The sequence below is a fragment of the Salvelinus alpinus genome, chromosome 11 (assembly GCF_045679555.1).
Source record: "Salvelinus alpinus chromosome 11, SLU_Salpinus.1, whole genome shotgun sequence".
NCBI classification, from domain to species: Eukaryota; Metazoa; Chordata; class Actinopteri; order Salmoniformes; family Salmonidae; genus Salvelinus; species Salvelinus alpinus.
This window is the reverse complement of record NC_092096.1, coordinates 54,435,739-54,457,232: the sequence shown is the minus strand read 5'-3', so window position 1 is coordinate 54,457,232 and position 21,494 is coordinate 54,435,739. Positions and strand designations below refer to the sequence as shown.

Here is a 21,494-nt window from a genome sequence, read left to right as displayed (position 1 = left end):
TGCAGAAAGCAGAGCTTGTCTGCATGGTCCCCTGTCAGTCTGCTGCTCTGTGAAACAAGGACCTTATTTGAAGTAGATCAAGACATTCTCTATGGAAGATATGAACTGTAAAATAACGAAGGAACCCCTTTCAAGTTCAGCCGCAAGTTATTACAGGAATTATAACGCGTCGACTATTTCTCTCTAAACCATATACCTTTGACTAATCCGGAAACTATCACCTCGAAAACAAAACGTTTATTCCGTTCCGTATTTTATCTAACGGGTGGCACCCATGAGTCTAAATATTCCTGTTATATTGCACAACCTTCAATGTTATGTCATAATTACGTAAAATTCTGGCAAATTAGTTTGCAAAGAGCCGGGTGGCCCAAACTGTTGCATATACCCTGACTCTGCGTGCAATGAACGCAAGAGAAATGACACAATTTCACCTGGTTAATATTGCCTGCTAACCTGGATTTCTTTTAGCTAAATATGCAGGTTTAAAAAATATATACTTGTGTATTGATTTTAAGAAAGGCATTGATGTTTATGGTTAAGTACACATTGGAGCAATGACAGTCATTGATTGTTTTTTATAAGATAAGTTTAATGCTAGCTAGCAATTTACCTTAGCTTACTGCATTCGCCTAACAGGCAGGCTCCTCGTGGAGTGCAATGTAATCAGGTGTTAGAGCATTGGACTAGTTAACTGTAAGGTTGCAATATTGTATCCCCTGAGCCGACAAGGTAAAAAATCTGTCGTTCTGGTTCCTAGGCCGTCATTGAAAATAAGAATGTGTTCTTAACTGACTTGCCTAGTTAAATAAAGATTAAATAAAGGTGTAAAAAAATAAATAATCGGCGCCCAAAAATACCGATTTCCGATTGTTATGAAAACTTGAAACCGGCCATTCCGATTAATCGGTCGACCTCTAGACCGTACGCCTTAAGAATTAAAATGGTACAGGCGTCTCATCGACTTAAGTTGACCATTCTCCCAACGTTATCACCCACTACCTCAGAAGATCTTACCCCCGTATCCCCTCCCTCCTTCAGGCATGGAGTAGACTACCTGACCGGTTCCTGGTGGCCTGTTCTGGAGGACCTGTACCGCTCCAACATCCCTGTTTACCGCTTCATTCAGAGGCCCGGGGACCTGGTGTGGATCAACGCAGGGACCGTCCACTGGGTCCAGGCTGTGGGCTGGTGCAACAACATCGCATGGAACGTGGGCCCACTCAACTGTACGTTAACTCCCTGGCACAGACGCCTACATTAGTCTTGCTACGGATGCAGACCTTTCACTCAACTATCTACTGAAACGCGTTGCAGTAGAGCTGTTTCTTGGACTTTTAATGTTTAGTGTTATTTTATGGATCTGTTGGTCTTGGTCAGTCATTTTGCCTCGGGAGTTTTGAACTTCAGGGCGACGACCCCGGTCCAAATCCGCACTAATGAGACTCATAAGTAGAGGACTAATGTTGACCTTTTTTTTATAATGTCAGATGAGGTCACTAATGGCACCTTATCCTCCCTGCAGCCTACCAGTACCAGCTGGCCCTGGAGAGGTTTGAGTGGAACGTGGTCAAGAAGGTCAAGTCCATCGTCCCCATGATCCACGTGTCCTGGAACGTGGCCCGCACCGTCAAGGTCACCGACCCCGACACATACAAGATGATCAAGTGAGTATTCAGACTGATGACGTGTCTTCCGGTTGATTGGTGGCGCTACAATGGCAAGAAAAAGTATGTGAACACTTTGGAATTACCTGGATTTCTGTGTAAATTGGTCATAACATTTGAACTGATCGAGGTCACAACAATAGACAAACACAGCCTGCTTAAACTAATAACACACAATTATATGTTTTATTGTCTTTATTGAACACACTGTGTAAACATTCTCAGTGCAGGGTAGGGAAAGTATGTGAACCCTTGGATTTAATAACAGGTTCACCCTCCTTTGACAGCAATAACCTCAACCAAATGTTTTCTGTAGTTGCAGATCAGACCTGCACTACTGTCAGGAGGAATTTGGGACCATTCCTCTTTATAAAACTGTTTCAGTAAAGCAATATTCTTGGGATGTCTGGTGTGAACCGCTCTCTTGAGGTCATGCCACAGCATCTCAATCGGGTTGAGGTCAGGACTCTGACTGGGCCACTCCAGAAGGCGTATTTTCTTCTGAAGTCATTCTGTTGATTTACTTCTGTGTTTTGGGTTGTTGTCCTGTTGAATCACCCAACTTCTGTTGAGCTTCAATTGGCGGACAGGTAGCCTTACATTCTCCTGTAAAATGTCTTGATAAACTTGGGAATTATTTTTTCCGTAGACGATGGCAAGCTGTCCAGGCCCTGCGGTAGCAAAGCAGCCCCAAACCATGATGCTCCCTCCACCATAGTTTAAAGTTGGGATGAGGTTTTGATGTTGGTGCGCTGAGCCTTTTTTCTCCGTACAGTGTTGTGTGTTCCTTCCGAACAACTCAACTGTAGTTTCGTCTGTCCACAGAATATTTTGCATCAAGGCTTTTAGAGATACTTTTGTAACCCTTACCAGGGAGGTTCACATACTTTTTCCAACCTACACATGTGAATGTTCAAGTTATGTATTCAATATAGACAAGAAATACAGAAATGTGTTATTAGTTTAAGCATACTATGTTTGTCTATTGTTGTGACTTAGATGAAGATCAGATCAAATTTTATGACCAATTTATGCAGAAATCCAGGTAATTCCAAAGGGTTCACATACTTTATCTTGTCACTGTACATTAGTTACAAATGATACAGGTTAATAGGGCAGATTGTGATTATGCCACTAACTTATGTTCCATTTAATAAGGGTTGCAGTGTCATGACAGGGACACACTGTTACTGTGTTGGACCAGAGTTTTACCTCGGCCAGGTCATGTGATCAGGAAAACTCTCGGTCCTCTTCATGCCTGAAACCTGTATCCTAACCTCATCCCTCACTCACTCACTCAGGCACTGCCTCCTGCAGTCCATCAAGCACATCCAGGTTCTGCGAGACCAGCTGGTAGTAGCAGGGAAGAAGATCTCCTACCAGAGCCGAGTGAAGGACGAACCAGCTTACTACTGCAACGAGTGTGATGTGAGTAGTACTTCTACCCAGTATCTACCTACTGCCCTTTCAATGCAAACCCCCAACCTCATGTTTTACCCTCGGTCTGCCAGCACCAAAACGCCTTCTAACTGAACTCAAAACACACACACACACTTACCAGTCAGAGCCCATCACTCTTCTGAAACCACATTACTTCAACCCCCCCCCCCCCATCTTCCTTCATGGTTGCTTCGGCATGCGTTCAATTCCTCCCCATTCGTTACAAGACAAGCCCTTTACTTGTGTACTGAGTATCTGTGTGTATATATCTTCTGTCCACCAGGTGGAGGTGTTTGACCTGCTGTTCGTGACGTCTGAGAGTGGCAGCAGGAAGACCTATGTGGTCCACTGTGAGGACTGTGCCCGCCAGAGGAACCCCAGCCTCTCCAACAACGTAGTGGTGTTGGAGCAGTACCGCATGGAGGAGCTAATGAGTACCTACGACACATTCAGCCTGGTGAGGACACACACACACACACACCTTTTTCTTATGAGACACGGGCGGGCACCTGCATACAAGGAAATCGGTGTCTGTCTGCCTAACAACCCGAGGACAGTAGATGTAACGTTGCCTCTTCTGTCTGTCTCCTCTCTCCAGACTGCAGCCCCGAGTACACAGTGATAAAGCTCCTCCCCCTCCGCGTCTCACAGCCATAACCAAAACTCCTGCCAGACAGGACTTAACATCTTTAAAAAAACGTTATTTTTAACCCCCCCCCTTCGTTATTTAAGATGTTTTGACTACTGCTAATACTTGCCGATCAAACAGCCAATCGAAAACCAGTTTACTACTCATCACCGTTTACAAAACCGAACCGCCAATCAAATGCCAGTTTACCCTTGTTGTAGACTGTTCGTGAGCAGCGTTCTGGTTTCCGGAGGACTTGAAAAAAATGGAAAGGCAGTTGGTGCTAGCTGCCATTGAACAAGCAACAAAGGGTTGACAGTTATCAATGGCATGAATTTGATTATTTCCATAATTTTTTTTTTTTTTCGTGAATTCTGAAATGTGTAAATGCTGTGTATTTTGTGGGGTGCTGTTTTTTGTTTTTTTTCTAAAATAATGTATTTTCTTTAAGACTAGATCAGCCCTAGATATATACCACATTGGCCTTGTGACTTGTATTTAGAAGATAAATAAGATGGAAAATACTAAGATATGACTTTTTTTCTAAAAGCATTAAGAATAAGGAGACACAAAAAAATACAATTGTTTGAAATGCTTAGAAACATACGGGTTTTAAAGTCTTTTTAGATTTTTAGTTTAGTCTTTCTTACTCTTGTATGTGTTGTGTTTTTACAAATGTATACTGTTTATTTCCACGGGAAGGTGAAAGAGTCAATTGTCACAACTCTTTAGGAGTACATCAGGTCTTTTTGTTTTAATGAATTGCTTCCATTTTTGCATTGTTTTGTACCTCTGATTTTGTTAGTTTTTTTGCTTAATATACAGATTTATAATTTTTCTTCTGGATTTTACATTGTACATTCTTTTTTATTTAAAATGTTTCTTATATTTATAGGATGTCAATGTTCTCCCCTTGCTTTTTATTAGGGTTGTACAAGTTTGAAAGTAATTTTTTTTTTTTTTGTAACAACTGAAATGGTGTGTTATGGGAGGACAAGGTTCTCTGGTGCTTCTTCTGGTTCTATATATATATATATAAATGATATTTCTAATGAATATAACTTACACCTTTCCCTGTAGTTGCTAGGATCCACAGCCGAGGTAGTTGACGAATGGAATACGGTCTTTGTAATGCGTGGGGGAAATTGTAATTGTTTTTCATTCTTTCTGGGGGGCTTTGGATTAAATGATTTTTTTTTTTATATATATATATTATTGTAATCTGTTGGAATATTGACTTATGGGATAGAAAGGTGCTACAGTTTTCGGATGAACTATTTTTGTTTTTCCTTTAAGATAAATTCTATTTTTCCTGTTGCAATATACCTTCCTTTTCCTTCTCTTTGTGGTCATTTATTTAAAACTGCACTCTTTTAAGAACACACACACACACCAAACTGAGCCAGACATGTCTTAAACACTTTGTGAATTTGTGTGACATTACTATGACTTATTAATAAATAAACTCTTTTGATAAAGCCAAAAATGTGCATATAGTTTAATTGTTTAAACTATTGATGGTACACGCCTCATCTGAACAGCTAACACTGACTGCCAGGAGTGTTTTTGCAGATGTCTCAAACAAACCACATCTCATACCTGATAGAGCCACCAGTTGTTCACCTAACGTAAATAAATATTGGGTAGAATGTTAGAATAGTAACATATTGAACGTAACATCCCAGTCAGTCAAATCTGAAAAAAGGCCCGAATAGTAGCCTATAAAATCTATGCTATATAGAATCTAGACCTATAGATTATTGAATAAACCCCTCTGAGCTGGATTTATAGATTTCGCAATCAAAATGTAAGAGTAATTTCTGACTTGAGCTGACATATGCGGCGTTTTACTGTGAAAGCAGTCTGACTATGGAACATTGCCTTTTTAAGTTTGAATCCCACTGTGACGCTGAACTGAAGTGATTTAGATTGAATCTAGCCCTTTTATCTGACTTCCTGCCTGAGGCTGATGGGCTGACCACTAACGTGGGTGAGAGCGGATATCTTCTATTTACGCTTTGGGCCCATATACAATAACAAGCCGAACCCTCATATCGCTTAGCCGAGCTAGATCTTATCTCTGGCACTTGCAGATGTCTCCTCATTCAAGTCAATCACTAATGGTTCCTTTTGTTTGACCTGAGTGTGTGTGTATAAAATTGAGTGGTTTCCATAAGGTGAGTTCTATCCAAGGTTAAAAAAGCAGGCCCAAACAAACACACATTGTCACACAGAAGACAGGGCAGGAAACTGCAGTGAACTCACAGGATTCAATGACAAAGTCCAGATTTCAGTTTCCACCTCAGCTAATTCCACTGACTGACACTACAGTAGTGGAATGTCAGTGTCTCAATCTGATTGGCCCACCCAATCAGATTGAGCAAAAAAATACAAATAATTATGCTCTTTACTTTGTTCCAAACATGCAAACACCAATAGATATTCATAGCAAGCGGTGCACTGGGTTAGTCAGATTTGACGAAATATAACAGAATGGAAAAACTGGAATGACATTCACTCATGGGGTGGGTTGCCAAAAATAACTAAAATCCACACCTTCAATAAGCCACAAACTCAGCAAAAAAAAGAAACGTCCCTTTATCAGGACCCTGTCTTTCAAAGATAATTCATACAAATCCAAATAACTTCACAGATCTTCATTGTAAAGGGTTTAAACACTGTTTCCCAATTAATGAACATGCACCCTGTGGAATGGTCGTTAAGACACTTACAGACGGTAGGCAATTAAGGTCAGAGTTATGGAAACTTAGGACACTAAAGAGCCCTTTCTACTGACTGAAAAACACCAAAAGAAATATTCCCAGGGTCCCTGTACATCTGCGTTAACGTGCCTGAGGACTTCAGATGTGGCCAGGGCAATAAATTGCAATGTCCGTACTGTGAGACGCCTAAGACAGCGCTACAGGGAGACAGGACGGACAGCTGATCGTCCTTGCAGTGGCAGACCACGTGTAACACCTGCACTGGATCGGTACATCCGAACATCACACCTGCGGGACAGGTACAGGACGGCAACAACAACTGCCCGAGTTACACTAGGAACGCACAATCCCTCCATCAGTGCTCAGACTGTCCACAATAGGCTGAGAGAAGCTGGACTGAGGGCTTGTAGGCCTGTCGTAAGGCAGGTCCTCACCAGACATCACCGGCAACAACGTCGCCTATGGGCACAAACACACTGTCGCTGGACCAGACAGGACTGGCAAAAAGTGCCCTTCACTGACGAGTCGCGGTTTTGTCTCACCAGGGGTGATGGTCGGATTCGCGTTTATCGTCGAAGGAATGAGCGTTACACCGAGGCCTGTACTCTGGAGCGGGACGATTTGGAGATGGAGGGTCCGTCATGGTGTGTCACAGCATCATCGGACTGAGCTTGTTGTCATTGCAGGCAATCTCAACACTGTGCGTTACAGGGAAGACATCCTCCTCCCTCATGTGGTACCCTTCCTGCAGGCTCATCCTGACAGGACCCTCCAGCATGACAATGCCACCAGCCATACTGCTCGTTCTATGCGTGATTTCCTGTAAGACAGGAATGTCAGTGTTCTGCCATGGCCAGCGAAGAGCCCGGATCTCAAACCCATTGAGCACGTCTGGGACCTGTTGGATCTGAGGGTAAGGGCTAGGGCCATTCCCCCCAGAAATGTTCGGAAACTTGCAGGTGCCTTGCTGGAAGAGTGGGGTAACATCTCACAGCAAGAACTGGCAAATCTGGTGCAGTCCATGAGGAGGAGATGCACTGCAGTACTTAATGCAGCTGGTGGCCACACCAGATACTGACTGTTACTTTTGATTTTGACCTACCCTTTGTTCAGGGATACATTATTCAATTTATGTTAGTCACATGTCTGTGGAACTTGTTCAGTTTATGTCTCAGTTGTTGAATCTTGTTATGTTCATACAAATATTTACACATGTTAAGTTTGCTGAAAATAAACGCAGTTGACAGTGAGAGGACGTTTCTTTTTTGCTGAGTTTATGACTGCATATTTTAGCATTAGAAATGCTACATTTTCTCTCAGCCTCATGGCAAAATGTGTAGAATAGCAGGAGATGACCTATACAACTGCACATTTTCATTTCTGCCCCATTATAAAATGTTTAGCATTGCAAGAGATTAGCTTTAAAACAGCCACATTTTGTCTAGCCTCTTGACAAAATGTGTAGAATAGCATGAGATTAGCTATAAAACGGCAAACGTTTCTCTTTATTGGAGGGGGCCCACCCACCAACACATTTCTGGCTGTGCATTCTCTGAGGGTATAGGAATGGACTCCCACTGAATGTGGTGAAATAACCACCACATTCAGTGGGTGCAGAAATAACCCGTTTTTTTTACACAATCAGGAGACTTACGCACACACCACCGTGGGGGACAATGAAGTAACAAGGCCCCTCATATTTCAAAAACACCAAACATATATCCACCAATCTAGAAAAATCCAGGTCCCGCAGTGAGAGAAGGAATGTCAGTGTGTCCCATCCTGTGGCCCGGTGTGAAGAGGTCAACGAGTACGGAGGAAAGCTGGATAGAATGGAGGACATCCTGCTTCCACAGGAAGTCGCATCCACCGTCCACTCCACCCACTGAGGGTATAATAAGAACTGGAGACTGCGTCCAAGATGTCCGCCCGTTGTTTTCAAGGTAATCTACTCACGTTCGCATATGCTGATTCATGGACCGTCTATATCCAGGTTGCATCCGGTGTATACGAACCATCACATGCGCACTAGCACTGAGTGGAGCAGCGACGACGTCTTCACGTCATCCAAAAACATGACAGACATTGGATAAATATAAAATGTTAATATCTTTGGCTGTGAATGATTTTTTTTAAAGTATTTAAATAAAGAATAATCAGCCTGAGTGACAATTATATGAATAATTCAATAGATGTTTTGTGCACAAAGATGATCGCTAAAGTGTCTTATTAGGAATTTTCAAATCTGACCTCTATGTGGCTTTACATGGAAATTGTCTTTCTAGGCCAGGTGTCAGTTCAACTGCAGTACCGAAGCGAAACTGTAGCTTCTAGACCGGAACCCCTTGACTCCACCCCGATCTGATGGCCACAGATGGTCAGTGTCTGTGTGTGTGACCTTACACTCACACCCCACCAACACAATGCTGGCTCAAGGGACTAGTGTGATCATCATGTTGTTGGACTAATGATGGGAAAATCTAGAAAGCCTTTGAAGCTATTGTTGACCAAGCTATTGTTGGTCACCGACTATGAATTAAGCTATTATTCATTTATAATTACTAAGATAGGATCAATGAAATATAGATTGTCGTGTATATACATACAGCGCCTTGCAAAATTATTAATATCCCTTGGATTTCTTGGCATTTTATTATGTTACAAAGTGAGAATTAAAATGGATTTAGTCTAAATTTTTTCGTCAATCTACTCAAAATACTCTATAATGTGAAAGTGGAAGAAAACTGATATTTTTTAAAAGATTAACAAGAATGTGATAACTAAAATAGTAGTTGCAAGTATTCAGCCCCTTTGTTCAGGCAAGCCTAAATTAGTTCAGGAGTAAAATGTGGCTTAAAATGTCTTAATAAGTTACATGGATTCACTCTTGTTGAAATAATACAGTTGAAGTCTGAAGTTTACATACACTTAGGTTGGACTCATTAAAACTCGTTTTTCAACCACTCCACACATTTCTTGTTAACAAACTATAGTTTTGGCAGGTCGGTTAAGACATCTATTTTGTGCATGACACAAGTCATTTTTCCAACAATTGTTTACAGACAGATTAATTCACTGTATCACAATTCCAGTGGGTCAGAAGTTTACATACACTAAGTTGACTGTGCCTTCAAACAGCTTGGAAAATTGTAGAAAATGATGTCATGGCTTTAGAAGCTTCTGATAGGCTAATTGACATCATTTGAGTCAATTGGAGGTGTACCTGTGGATGTATTTAAAGGTCTACCTTCAAACTCAATACCTCTTTTCCCATCATGGGAAAATCAATAGAAATCAGCCAAATCAAATCAAATCAAAGTTTATTTGTCATGTGCGCCGAATACAACAGGTGTAGACCTTACAGTGAAATGCTTACGTACAGGCTCTAACCAATAGTGCAAAAAAGGTATTAGGTGAACAATAGGTAGGTACAGAAATAAAACAACAGTAAAAAGACAGGCTATATACAGTAGCGAGGCTATAACAGTAGCGAGGCCACATACAGACACCGGTTAGTCAGGCTGATTGAGGTAGTATGTACATGTAGATATGGTTAAAGTGACAATGCATATATGATGAACAGAGAGTAGCAGTAGCATAAAAGAGGGGTTGGCGGGTGGTGGGTGGGACACAATGCAGATAGCCCGTTAGCCAATGTGCGGGAGCACTGGTTGGTCGGCCAGTGCTGCATGACTTGTGACATGCACAAGGTAGATGTCCTAACCGACTTGCCAAAACAATAGTTTGTTAACAAGAAATTTGTGGAGTGGTTGAAAAACGAGTTTTAATGACTCCAACCTAAGTGTATGTAAACTTCCAACTTCACCTGTATGTAAATTTAATATTTCTAAAAACCTGTTTTTGCTTTGTCATTATGTGGTATTGTGTGTAGATTGATGAGGATTATTTTAGAATAAGGCTGTAACCTAACAAATTTTTGAAAAAGTCAAGGGGTCTTAATACTTTCCAAAGACGCTGTATGTTGTAAAGTTTCATTCATAGGCTAGGTTGTAGCAACGTCATGATGGGTACAGGGAAACTCTGAGTATCACGTAGTAGCCTAAACCCGGCGATGTTACACTGAGCTGGGTGAATGGAAAATGAATGACAGTCATCCAATATGCTGTAACAGAAATAAGGCCAGGCTCATCAAAAAAATGATCATCCTCCCTTGTCTTCAACGTCACCGACCACCACTGGCATCATGGTGTGGGTATGCTTGACATCAGCAAATACTGGGGAATTTTTCAAGATAAAGAGAAACGGGATGGAGCTAAACACAGACAAAATCATAGAGGAAAACCCGCTTCCGTCTGCTTTACTCCATACGTTAGGAGATGAATTCACCTTGCAGTAGGAAAATAACCCACAACACAAGGCCAAATCTACACTGGAGTTGCTTAACAGTTACCCGTCTACTATGGAGGTTCCACAAGACTATTGAGAAAGAGTTGGCAGGACAGACAAAAAAATTGCCACTTTCACATGTAAACACTGCAATTACCCAATCAACCAGTGAGCGGTTTCAAGCTTGATTATATTCCCTGCCACAGATGCAACGACAGTTTGTTTTAGAAGCTATTTTCTCCACTGCTTACTTCTTCTTCACTCACTCCCTCTCCGACACACTCTCTTTCAGCAGCACTTCTGATTGAATTGCGTCAACCACATCCCTCTCTTCCACCCTCCTCCCATCCCATCTACTCATCCATCTTCCGCCTCTTCTTACATAATCCAACATTTGAAAACGTAAACCACAGGCCGTATGTGACACAAACAGATCTGTAAGTCAGGCTCTTGGGTGTAGTAGTAGAAGATGGTACTGATAAGGCATTTTCTTCTTTCTTGGTTCGGATAAGCATTATATAAGCTAGCAAACACATGAACATGTAAAGCCCAGTAGACGTGTGCAGTAAAAGATGGTAAAGATCAACAGTATCTCTAACTCATCTATTTGAGCCTGTTTGGATCCCCCGTCTCTCAGTTCTCCCCTCCTGCCCCTTGACTCCTCTCTTCTCCTCTCTGATACAGATAAAAGAGACTCAAATATCTGTAGCGATCAGGGATAAAGCCCAGTGGAGGGACAAGGTAAATAAATACTGACCAGCTCAAAGGGGAGAAGAGAGCGAGAACAGAGAGAACCCCTTTCTCTCTGTTCTCGCTCTCTTCTCCCCTTTGAGCTGGTCAGTATTTATTTACCTTGTCCCTCCACTGGGCTTTATCCCTGATCGCTACAGATATTTGAGTCTCTTTTATCTGTATCAGAGAGGAGAAGAGAGGGAGAGAGGGAGAAAATCCGATCAGACAACAGTAATTACTCTGTGATCTGCACTCTCTCTCTTATCAGTTCAGAGGTTCTTTGTCTCCTCTCTCCTTTTATCCCCTTTTTCCTCCCTTGTTCCATTGATCCTTCCAGTTATCCCTCCGATCCGTGATTCCTGATATTGTCCTTTTCATCATGTTGTGGCGTTTCTCTCATTCACTCTGGACTTCCTAGCTAGCATCTTTTGCATCTCTGCGTAACGTAACTGTTATGACGTTCATCCTCTATTCCTGGTCTTTCTTCATCTGGGTTCTTGGTGTTTCTCAGTGGGAATCAAGGACCCATCCCTAAACACTATCAGAGCTGTGTGAAGCTGCTCTCTCACACCCCTATCTTCCACTGCTGCAGACTCATGGGTTACGGTTGGAGCTCGGGTTGGGATTCGGGTTGGAGCTAGGGTTAGGGTTGCAGCTAGGATTGGGGTTAGGGTTAGAGCTACGGTTGGGGTTAGGGTTAAGGTCTTCCATTGTAAGTACAGGATAATACCAACATTTGTTACACTTTCCTTACAGAAATCTTTGTAAAATAATAAAAGCACTGGCTAATGTCCATCTTTACATGAATTAGTCTAAGCAACTAGGGTTGTCTGTAACATGGTGGGGGATGTCAGTGGCACCATGCAGCCTCTGCTCCATCCCTGGCTGCTGATTAGACCACAGCGACATAGCAGCTCTTTAAATACACACTCCCTTTCTCCTTCTCCCCCTCGCTCCCTCTCTCGTCATCCCCTCTCCCTCTCTCCACAGGCTCAATCACTTCGCAGGTTATCAGAGAAGCAGCCTGGCTCCAACCCCTAACACAGAGTGCTGCACACAGATAACAGAGGGATAGAGAGAAGAGAGGGGGGGTGCTTTACAGGCACGGCTTATAGTAGTTAAGAGGGAGAGGAGTGAGGTGGGGGCACAAGCACTCAATGTAGTAGTTAAGAAAGGGAGGGGGGAAATGAGTGAGGGAGAAGTGAGTGAGAGTGTGAGAGAAAGGCATCCCTCTAATTCCTCAAGAGGGGAATGTGAGAATAGGAGGAGAAGGAGGGACGGACTGACGGAGGGACGCACAGAGGTCCGGGATACCTCTAAAGAGCTGAGACCCAAAGCGCTGAGGGTGGAGTGGTCGACTGCAGACAGGGAGAGAACATCAGGTGAAAGGACGAAGCACTTCAGTCTGAGAAATAGGGGAGGGGGACCGACACTGACTTATCCCTGACGGACCGACGACCCTGCACAGTGCAGAGAGGAAACAGCAAGCGATTACGTCTACAGGAGGTCAGCATACCACTACTACACGAGCTGGTCACAACTTCATTACGAAGAGTGTGAAGGAATCTGAACTGATACAGAGGGAAAACCCAAAGCCAAAACGCAGGGGAGATTTGAGGAAAGACAGGAGAGAGAGAACATTTGAAGCTTGTCCACCTGCTTGAATAAGTGGAGAAAGAGAGTGCTTCACTGGAACTTCAAGGAGAAGAGAAGAGAGAAGAAGAGAAGGAGAAGAGAAGCGAGAAGGAGAAGAGAAGAGAGAAGAAGAGAAGGAGAAGAGAGAAGAAGAGAAAGAGAAGAGAAGGAGAAGAAAAGGAGAAGAGAGAAGAAGAGAAGGAGAAGCGAGAAGGAGAAGAGAGAAGAAGAAGAGAGAAGAAGAGAAAGAGAAGGAGAAGAGAAGGAGAAGAGAGAGAGAAGAGAAGGAAAAGAGAGAAGAAGAGAAAGAGAAGAGAAGGAAAAGAGAGAAGAAGAGAAAGAGAAGAGTGAGGAAGAGAGAGAGGCTCTACCAGGCTGCACGTCAATGTGAGTGAGAACGTACAGACCCAGGGAGGGAGTTGAACTAACTAAAGCATTCTATTTAGACCACAACTATTCCAATATCTGTGTGAATATCTGTGTGAAAATGACAATTCTTGTTAGCATCACTGATAATTAAATGCATAGGTAACAACATAGATAACCACATAATAACATTCGATAATAACATGTATGCAACTGCCAGTCAAAAGACAACAGAGTTGCTTCAGTATGTTTTAGATTAGAGAATATATTATGAGAATCGTTCAAGGACCAGGTTGAATGTAGTTCATTGTTGTATTAGTCACCATGAAGCTACAGAGGAAGGTCATTTGAAAATACCATAGGACATGATTCAGTCATTTCTATAGCAGATTAATATCGGTGTCTCCAGAGTTATGAGAAACAATGACGCGACATTTTTCAAAGAATAACAAGTACGTGGGATGTGTAAAACAGATGGAGCGGCCAAGTGCAGGCCTATTTTAAGTCGTGACACAATGAGTGAGCAGGTCTCCCTCTTCCTGGACCCCTGACCTTACACCTGAACAACACTTTACCTAACAATAGGAGACTGACGTAGAACATAAAGTAAGCACTTATCGAGTCAGTAACAATACTTCTCAAGTGGATGTCTTCCATAGCGTGGTTAGGGTCGGGGTTAACGGTCAGGTGAGGTTGATGGGTGTTTGTTGGGTAAAAGTAAAGGGTGGAAAAATTAGCAGGTTGACGTTTATTGTCATGAGTCTTGTCCTGGAGGCAGAAGAGTGATTTTCCTTTAGATAGGCCAGTTGCAAAGTCAACATTTGCTTTTTGGTCTTAATTTAAGGTTAGGGTTTGGCATTAGGGTTAGCAGTGTGGTTAAGGTTAGGTTTAAAATCCAATTTTATGACTTTGTGGCTGTGCCAGCTAGTGACCACTCTGCAGCGCTGCCTCCAGAACAAGATTCATGACAAACAACATGTGAGGCATTCAACGTTTAATTTTGTTTCCTGCACCTGTGGAAGTGCTGGATGTGCATTCACTGCTTTAGAAATAAAAGTACTAAAGGGGAGGAAGAAGAACAAACCAAATCAAATGTTATTTGTCACATGCGCCGAATACAACAGTGTAGACCTAACAGTGAAATGCTTACTTACAAGCCCTTAAACCAACAATGCAGTTAAGAAAAAAGAACAATCAATAAATTAAAAAAGATAGAAATATAACAAATAATTAAGGAGCAACAATAAAATAACAGTAGCGAGGCTATATACAGGGGGTTCAGGTACAGAGTCAATGTGCGGGGGCACCGGTTAGTCGAGGTAATTGAGGTAATATGTACATGCAGGTAGAGGTAAAGTGACCAGTCATAAATAATAAACAGAGAGTCGCAGCAGCGTAAAAATGGGGGGTGTGGACAATATAAATAGTCGGTAGCAGAGAGAACAGTCTATGACTCGGGTGGCTGGAGTTCATGGCAATTTTTTGGGCCTTCCTCTGACACCGCCTGGTATAAAGGTCCTGGATGGCAGGAAGCTTGGCCCCAGTGATGTACTGAGCCGTACGCAACAACCTCTGTGGTGCCTTGCGGTCGGAGGCCGTGCAGTTGCCATACCAGCCAGTCAGGATGCTCTCGATGGTGCAGCTGTAGAACTTTTTGAGGATCTGAGGACCCATGCCAAATCTTTTCAGTATCCTGAGGGGGAATAGGCGTTGTCGTGCCCTCTTCAAGCTGCTAGAAGTCTCATGGGTGTGCTTGAAAACTACCAAAACGCATTATCTTTCCTATGGCATTATTTGTACCCTGCACCTGTGGAATATTGCTCAATACACTACTTTTGCACAACTTAAAAAAAAAAAACAGTGTTAAGTGCCGGGCCTTGGCCCCTCTGGTCTGCGGTGCCGAGGTCTGGGGGGTTATTTCTGGGTGGCGGGCTGGCCGCTGACCTTAGTCCATTGTTCAGGCTGGTCAGGGCAACGCTTAGTCAGCATGGGGAGGGGGTGCCATCCTGTCAGCGTTAATGGGACATGTCAGTTAGGAGTTGTAACTTATAGCTGATTCAAGGGAACTTGAAACTTTGTGTATTGTGATTTTGTGTGTTGTTTTTTTTACCATACTGGAAGAATCAAACAAAAACCTTTACAGTGTCTTGAACAAAGGGGCATGACATTACACCATGCTTCTAGGTTTTCTCTTTCTAACGAGACAGGAACTGCAGTCTTTTATCAGCCCAACGATAAACAAATACATTCAGGCATGTGCAGAAGCATACACAAACACACACACACACACACACACACACACACACGCATGAACACTTCCGTCTCTTACCCTTCCTCTTCATCTTATCCATCATCATCCTCTGTGCACCCTCACCTGGCAATTAGCAGTCAGATAACCATCCCGCTCTGACCAATCAGCTTTCAGATAAGCATCCTGCACTGATAGAAGATGGGAGAGCGTTTATAGATTGCACCACGCAGCCTGCCGTCCTCTACCTCTAGCAGATAACTCCTCTAACTGACCTCCCTGTGAACTACCTTTGAAGACGGCGGCGCCTCAGCTACGATGCGTCTAGGGAGGGATGGGGACCAAGGGACCATGTGTGAGATGGACAAGAGAGGAAGAGGCTTCAAATGTCCTTCCCATGCAAATACAGTGCCGTTTACATTTGCATACATCAAAAAACGACGTTGTACCGACTGGTTCACTCGAGAACGAGAAACAAGGACCGTGTGTGTGTGTGTGTGTGTGTGTGTGTGTGTGTGTGTGTGTGTGTGTGTGTGTGTGTGTGTGTGTGTGTGTGTGTGTGTGTGTGTGTGTGTGTGTGTGTGTGTGTGTGTGTGTGTGTGTGTGTGTGTGTGTGTGTGTGTGTGAGTGAGTGAGTGAGTGAGTGAGTGAGTGAGTGAGTGAGAGAGACAGAGAGAGAGGACCGCGTAGCTTTGCATTGTGTTGTTTACATCGTATCAACCTGTGCTAACCTCCATCTCTCCCTCCTTAGTTGACCATGAGTGTGAGCGGTACACTGGAGAAGGGGGCCCACCACCAGGCTCTGGAACTCTCCGAGGAGCTCTCTCCCCTCAACCACCACCACCTCCAGCACTCCAACTCTCTGGCCTCCAGCGCTCCTGTGGGGACCCCCTCCGGCGTGGTGGTGCCACCCCCGTACTCTGCAGCTGAGAGTAGGGGAGGTGGTAACGACGCTCCCCTGGAGCTCCGAGGCTCTCTGGACTGCTGGGCGTGCTCGGTGCTGGTGACGGCCCAGAACCTGCTCATCGCTGGGATCAACGCCTGCCTGGCCGGACTGGTGTTCGGACTCATCCTCACCCCCGCCATCGCCATGGTGGTGTTCGGGTTCCTCTGTCATTCTACGGTAAGAAGGGTGTGTGTGTGCACGTGTGTACACAGAGTAAAGGGCATTTGTGCAACACTTACATTCATCTTCCAAAATTCCTATCTGTCATTTAAATTTCACATTCATAATTCATCTGTCAGCGTGTGTGTGTCAGCGTGTGTGTGTCAGCGTGTGTGCGTCAGTGTGAGTGGTGTTTGCCAGAACAGTCATAACAATTTACCCTTTCAGAGGTACTCAGGAGTATCAGGCTAGATAAGAAACCAGTAATAATATGTTATACAGCATGCTGACATTTCAGGAGGGACTAACTGTAAATCCTAACTAAACTTTCACCATCCACCACAAGTTTGGAATAGTTTAAATGAGGGTGGAGTTTGGAATAGTTTAAATGAGGGTGGAGTTTGGAATAGTTTAAATGAGGGTGGAGTTTGGAATAGTTTAAATGAGGGTGGAGTTTGGAATAGTTTAAATGAGGGTGGAGTTTGGAATAGTTTAAATGAGGGTGGAGTTTGGAATAGTTTAAATGAGGGTGGAGTTTGGAATAGTTTAAATGAGGGTGGAGTTTGGAATAGTTTAAATGAGGGTGGAGTTTGGAATAGTTTAAATGAGGGTGGAGTTTGGCTCTTTGTGATGTGTTTCACAAGCAGATGTTTAAGAACAGGGGCTACATCCCAAATGGAACCCCTCACACCCACTTATAGTGCACTGCTTTTAACCATGTGGGGCCCATAGAGTTTTGGTCAAAAGTAGTGCACTATATAGCGAATAGGGTGCCAGTCAGGGTTTAAAATCAAACTGGACAGATTAGGACTCAGGAGTCAGGGGAGAGTGACGTCAGTGGTGGGAACTTTCAAGAAGAGAGGGAGGTAGGGATTAGCCAGCCTGGCTGGTCCCAGATCTAGGTGCGCTTTAGCCTACTCTTACAAGCTGTCCAAGAAAGTTTTAAACACACACATGCACAGATTCACCGGCAAAATAAGCAAAAATGTCATGTGAAATACATTTAGCACACTTGTGCTCACACACACAGACTCACACAGACGCAAGACCCTGTAGAGGTGGGAGGGTGCACGCACGCACGCACGCTCGCACACACACACCTTTGACCCCCATAAATCCCACTAGTTTTAGTTTCCCACCCAGCCACCCCTACAGGTCAGAGTAGGTCAGAGTGTGAAAGGGAAGAAGGGCCACAGCACTACTGGTCTGACCACCTTACTAATGATCAGGGTGTGCATGCATGGGTGTGTGCTCAAAGAGACATGTTACAGGATTCCCCTCTGACCAATTAGAAACCTTGTGGCACCAGATTAAGACGGGATTAGGTTAGAGAGAGAGAGAGAGAGAGAGAGAGAGAGAGAGAGAGAGAGAGAGAGAGAGAGAGAGAGAGAGAGAGAGGGAGAGGGAGAGGGAGAGGGAGAGGGAGAGGGAGAGAGAGAGAGAGAGAGAGAGAGAGAGAGAGAGAGAGAGAGAGAGAGAGAGATGAGAAAGAAGGGAGGGGGGATTTCAAAGCTGGCTAAATAGTTACCCTGAGCTCACAGTTTGCTGTCACAAACTCTGAAAATGATAGAGGATCTTCGCTAACCAGCTGCAAGAACTTGAAATGGACAGTTGCATGATTTCAGAGCTCGATACCCAACACACACCCAACTCACAACCACATGCCTTCAATAAGAATTAATGTAAACAATATTAAGTTTGAGACATAAAATCCCTGATAAGGCCTCAGAAAGCGGAAATTAAAGACATTAACGTGTAGTGGTATCTGTGTTCACCTCCCAACCTCCCTCAACACTTTATGTGCCTCTCCTATCCCTCTCCTTTCCTTTCCTCTCTATTTCCCTCTCCTTCCCCTCTCCTATAACTCTCCTCTCCTCTCATTCTCCCTCTCCTCTCCTCCTGTTCACCTCCCAACCTCCTGCACCACTCTTGGTGCCTTGGTATTGCTCCCCCCTATACTCTCTCATTCTGTTCTTACCAGATGGAGTTAAGGAAGGATAATGCAGCCCCTTAATTTTCCCTGTCCATTCCTCACATATTCTCTGTCACCCCCCTTCACCCTCTTCTCCCTCACACCAACAGCATCACACGCCACAACAACAGGTGGCCATTTTAAATGTAAAGTACCGTAGGTATTATTGTGATGTTACACAGCCGTGATATAAGAATGGCAATTAATCACATTTAATCTATGGAAGGGCTTTTCGTTCTTCGTGGGGTCAGTATGTGTCTGCAAGAACAAAATAGATTGGGTTTGTGAGTGTTGCTCAATCTCTGTGTGTGTGTGTGTGTGTGTGTGTGTGTGTGTGTGTGTGTGTGTGTGTGTGTGTGTGTGTGTGTGTGTGTGTGTGTGTGTGTGTGTGTGCGTGTGCGTGTGTGTGTGTGCGTGTGTCAGAGTGCTATCTGCTCTGTGTCTAGCCTCACCTCAGACACACACTACCAGGGGCACATCATCGTCTCCCTGCATCTCCTCCTTGATTCCTCCATCCTTCGCTTGTCCTGATCACGAGCGCTGAAACCAACCGTCTCCATCTGTTCTGAGAAGACACCAACAGAAAGCCTCATTAGCTTTAGCTTGTTAGAAACTACCTTGTTATAGCAACGTGTGAGACCAATGCATTTCGGTTGCATTTACAATGCATTATTAATGGCATTTTACAGTCACAGGGACATTGTCAATCTCTTCGTTTTGAGTGCAACATTCTTACGGTCATGTGAAAAACAGTAAGTAACACAAACAATCAGGAAAAATACGACCCGTGTCCCTCTCCCCAGGTGCGCCCTCATGGGACGTCCCGCTACTGCTCGGACCTGCTGAATGACGGTGGCTGTGTGGCCCTCCTGGTTGTGGGTTTCCTCCTGGTCACACCCCTCCTGGTCCTGGCTCTGGCCGCCTACTGCCGCCTGGCCCGTCACCTCCAGCTGGGGCTCTGCTTCATACCATACTCCAGGGCTATCTACAAGAACCTGCCCGCCACACAGCACCCTGGCCTGGGAGGGGGCTGCTGTGGACGCAGTGGCGCTGGAGGGGAGGGAGGAGGGAAGGGTAAGGTCTGGGTGTGAGGGGGAGAGGGTGGGGAGTGGGAGCGATGTGAAGGAAGGTAGTGTCAAGATCTATGTATAGGGGGAGGGAGCGAGGATGAGCGAGGGAGACACAGAAAGAGGAAGAAAGAGAGGGAGAGAGAAAGAACGGGTGAGGAAGAGAAGGGAGCGCGTGGAGGGAAAGGGAGAGGCAAGATGAGGAGGGAGACAGGATGAAAGGAGGGAAGAATGGAAGAATGGCGAGAAGGGAGGAGGAGGAGGAGGAGGAAGAGAAGGAGGAGAACAACCACAGCAGCCAAACTCTTATCTGGGAAGGCTTCAGTATAGGTGCCACAGTTTAAAGAACAAAGTAAACCATTCCTCTGGAGTTCAACCAAAGTAACCTCCTTCACACTACCACGTTTTATACAACCAATTTCATGTAAAAGTTACCTGTCAACATGTGTGGTTTACTGTGAGAAAACGTTATAGCAGACCAAAGAGGAGCAGGATTTTTTACACTGTTCTAGAGTTAGAGGGCAAGATGGAGAACAAGTCATCAACAGCAAACGTCTCAACCACACGGCAGGCAAAATGTTGTTTCTCCAGTCAAACACTGGACATTGTATTAAAGGACATAATATCACTGCCATGTGTTGACATCAAATATATTATTAACATTGATTCAACACAGTATCTTTAAGCATTTATCCACCATGAAGGACCTTCAGTAGAGTTTTGTACATTTAGTTGACTATGGTTTATGACTGCTACTGTTTCTTGTGTATTTCCTTTTTTCAAATATAGTCTATTTGGAATCAGTTTGAGTCTGTTTCATTTTTTAAAATTATTATTATTTTTAACCTTTATTTAACTAGGCAAGTCAGTTAAGAACAAATTCTTATTTACAAAGACGACCTACCGAAAGGCAAAAGGTCTCCTGCGGGGATGGGGATTCAAAATAAAAATAAATAAAATAAAAATATAGGACAAGAGAGACAACACAACACTACACAGAGAGAGACCTAAGACAACAGAGTAGCATGGTAGCAACACAACATGGTAGCAGCACGGAACAGGGTACAAACATTATTGGACACAGACAACAGCACAAAGGGCAAGAAGGTAGAGACAACAATACATCACACAAAGCAGCCACAACTGTCAGTAAGAGTGTCCATGATTGAGTCTTTGAATGAAGAGATTGAGATAAAACTGTCCAGTTTGAGTGTTTGTTGCAGCTCGTTCCAGTCGCTAGCTGCAGCGAACTGAAAAGAGGAGCGACCCAGGGATGTGACTGGCAGAACGGGTGTTGTATGTGGAGGATGAGGGCTGCAGTAGATATCTCAGATGGGGGGAGTGAGGCCTAAGAGGGTTTTATAAATAAGCATCAACCAGTAGCCGAGATCACCCTTACCTGCAGATCTATAAATCACGTTTCCGTAATCTAGCATGGGTAGGATGGTCATCTGATCCAGGGTTAGTTTGGTAGCTGGGGTGAAAGAGGAGTGATTACGATAGAGGAAACCAAGTCTAAATGTAACTTTAGCCTGCAGCTTTGATATGTGCTGAGAGAAGGACA

The 21,494-nt window shown here is 43.9% G+C and overlaps 2 protein-coding genes across 7 annotated transcripts in view; both read left to right on the top strand.

Moving 5' to 3' along the window:
- Nucleotides 1-5,221, top strand: part of LOC139534451 (lysine-specific demethylase 6B-like) — a 165,273-nt gene extending 160,052 nt beyond the window's left edge. For all 6 annotated transcript variants that reach the window (XM_071333614.1, XM_071333609.1, XM_071333610.1 and 3 more), the window contains 5 exons: nucleotides 1,042-1,229; nucleotides 1,526-1,667; nucleotides 2,969-3,095; nucleotides 3,391-3,564; nucleotides 3,706-5,221. In XM_071333614.1, coding sequence (XP_071189715.1) covers nucleotides 1,042-1,229; nucleotides 1,526-1,667; nucleotides 2,969-3,095; nucleotides 3,391-3,564; nucleotides 3,706-3,729 — 655 coding nt within the window. In that variant the 3' untranslated portion in view covers nucleotides 3,730-5,221. The remainder of the gene's footprint in view (nucleotides 1-1,041; nucleotides 1,230-1,525; nucleotides 1,668-2,968; nucleotides 3,096-3,390; nucleotides 3,565-3,705) is intronic.
- A 7,659-nt stretch (nucleotides 5,222-12,880) lies between these two features.
- On the top strand, nucleotides 12,881-20,733 carry tmem88b (transmembrane protein 88 b). Its single transcript, XM_071333608.1, has 3 exons — nucleotides 12,881-13,559; nucleotides 16,538-16,909; nucleotides 19,667-20,733. The coding sequence occupies exons 2-3, from the start codon at nucleotides 16,544-16,546 to the stop codon at nucleotides 19,952-19,954; spliced, it is 654 nt and encodes a 217-aa protein (XP_071189709.1). The 5' UTR covers nucleotides 12,881-13,559; nucleotides 16,538-16,543; the 3' UTR covers nucleotides 19,955-20,733.
- Nucleotides 20,734-21,494: the final 761 nt, after the last annotated feature.

Excerpts from the sequence above, each read along its gene's own strand:
- tmem88b (XM_071333608.1), top strand. The coding sequence starts at position 16,544 with ATGAGTGTGAGCGGTACACTGGAGAAGGGGGCCCACCACCAGGCTCTG. Across the intron at positions 16,910-19,666 it reads GGTTCCTCTGTCATTCTACG|GTGCGCCCTCATGGGACGTC; the intron begins GTAAGAAGGGTG and ends CCCTCTCCCCAG.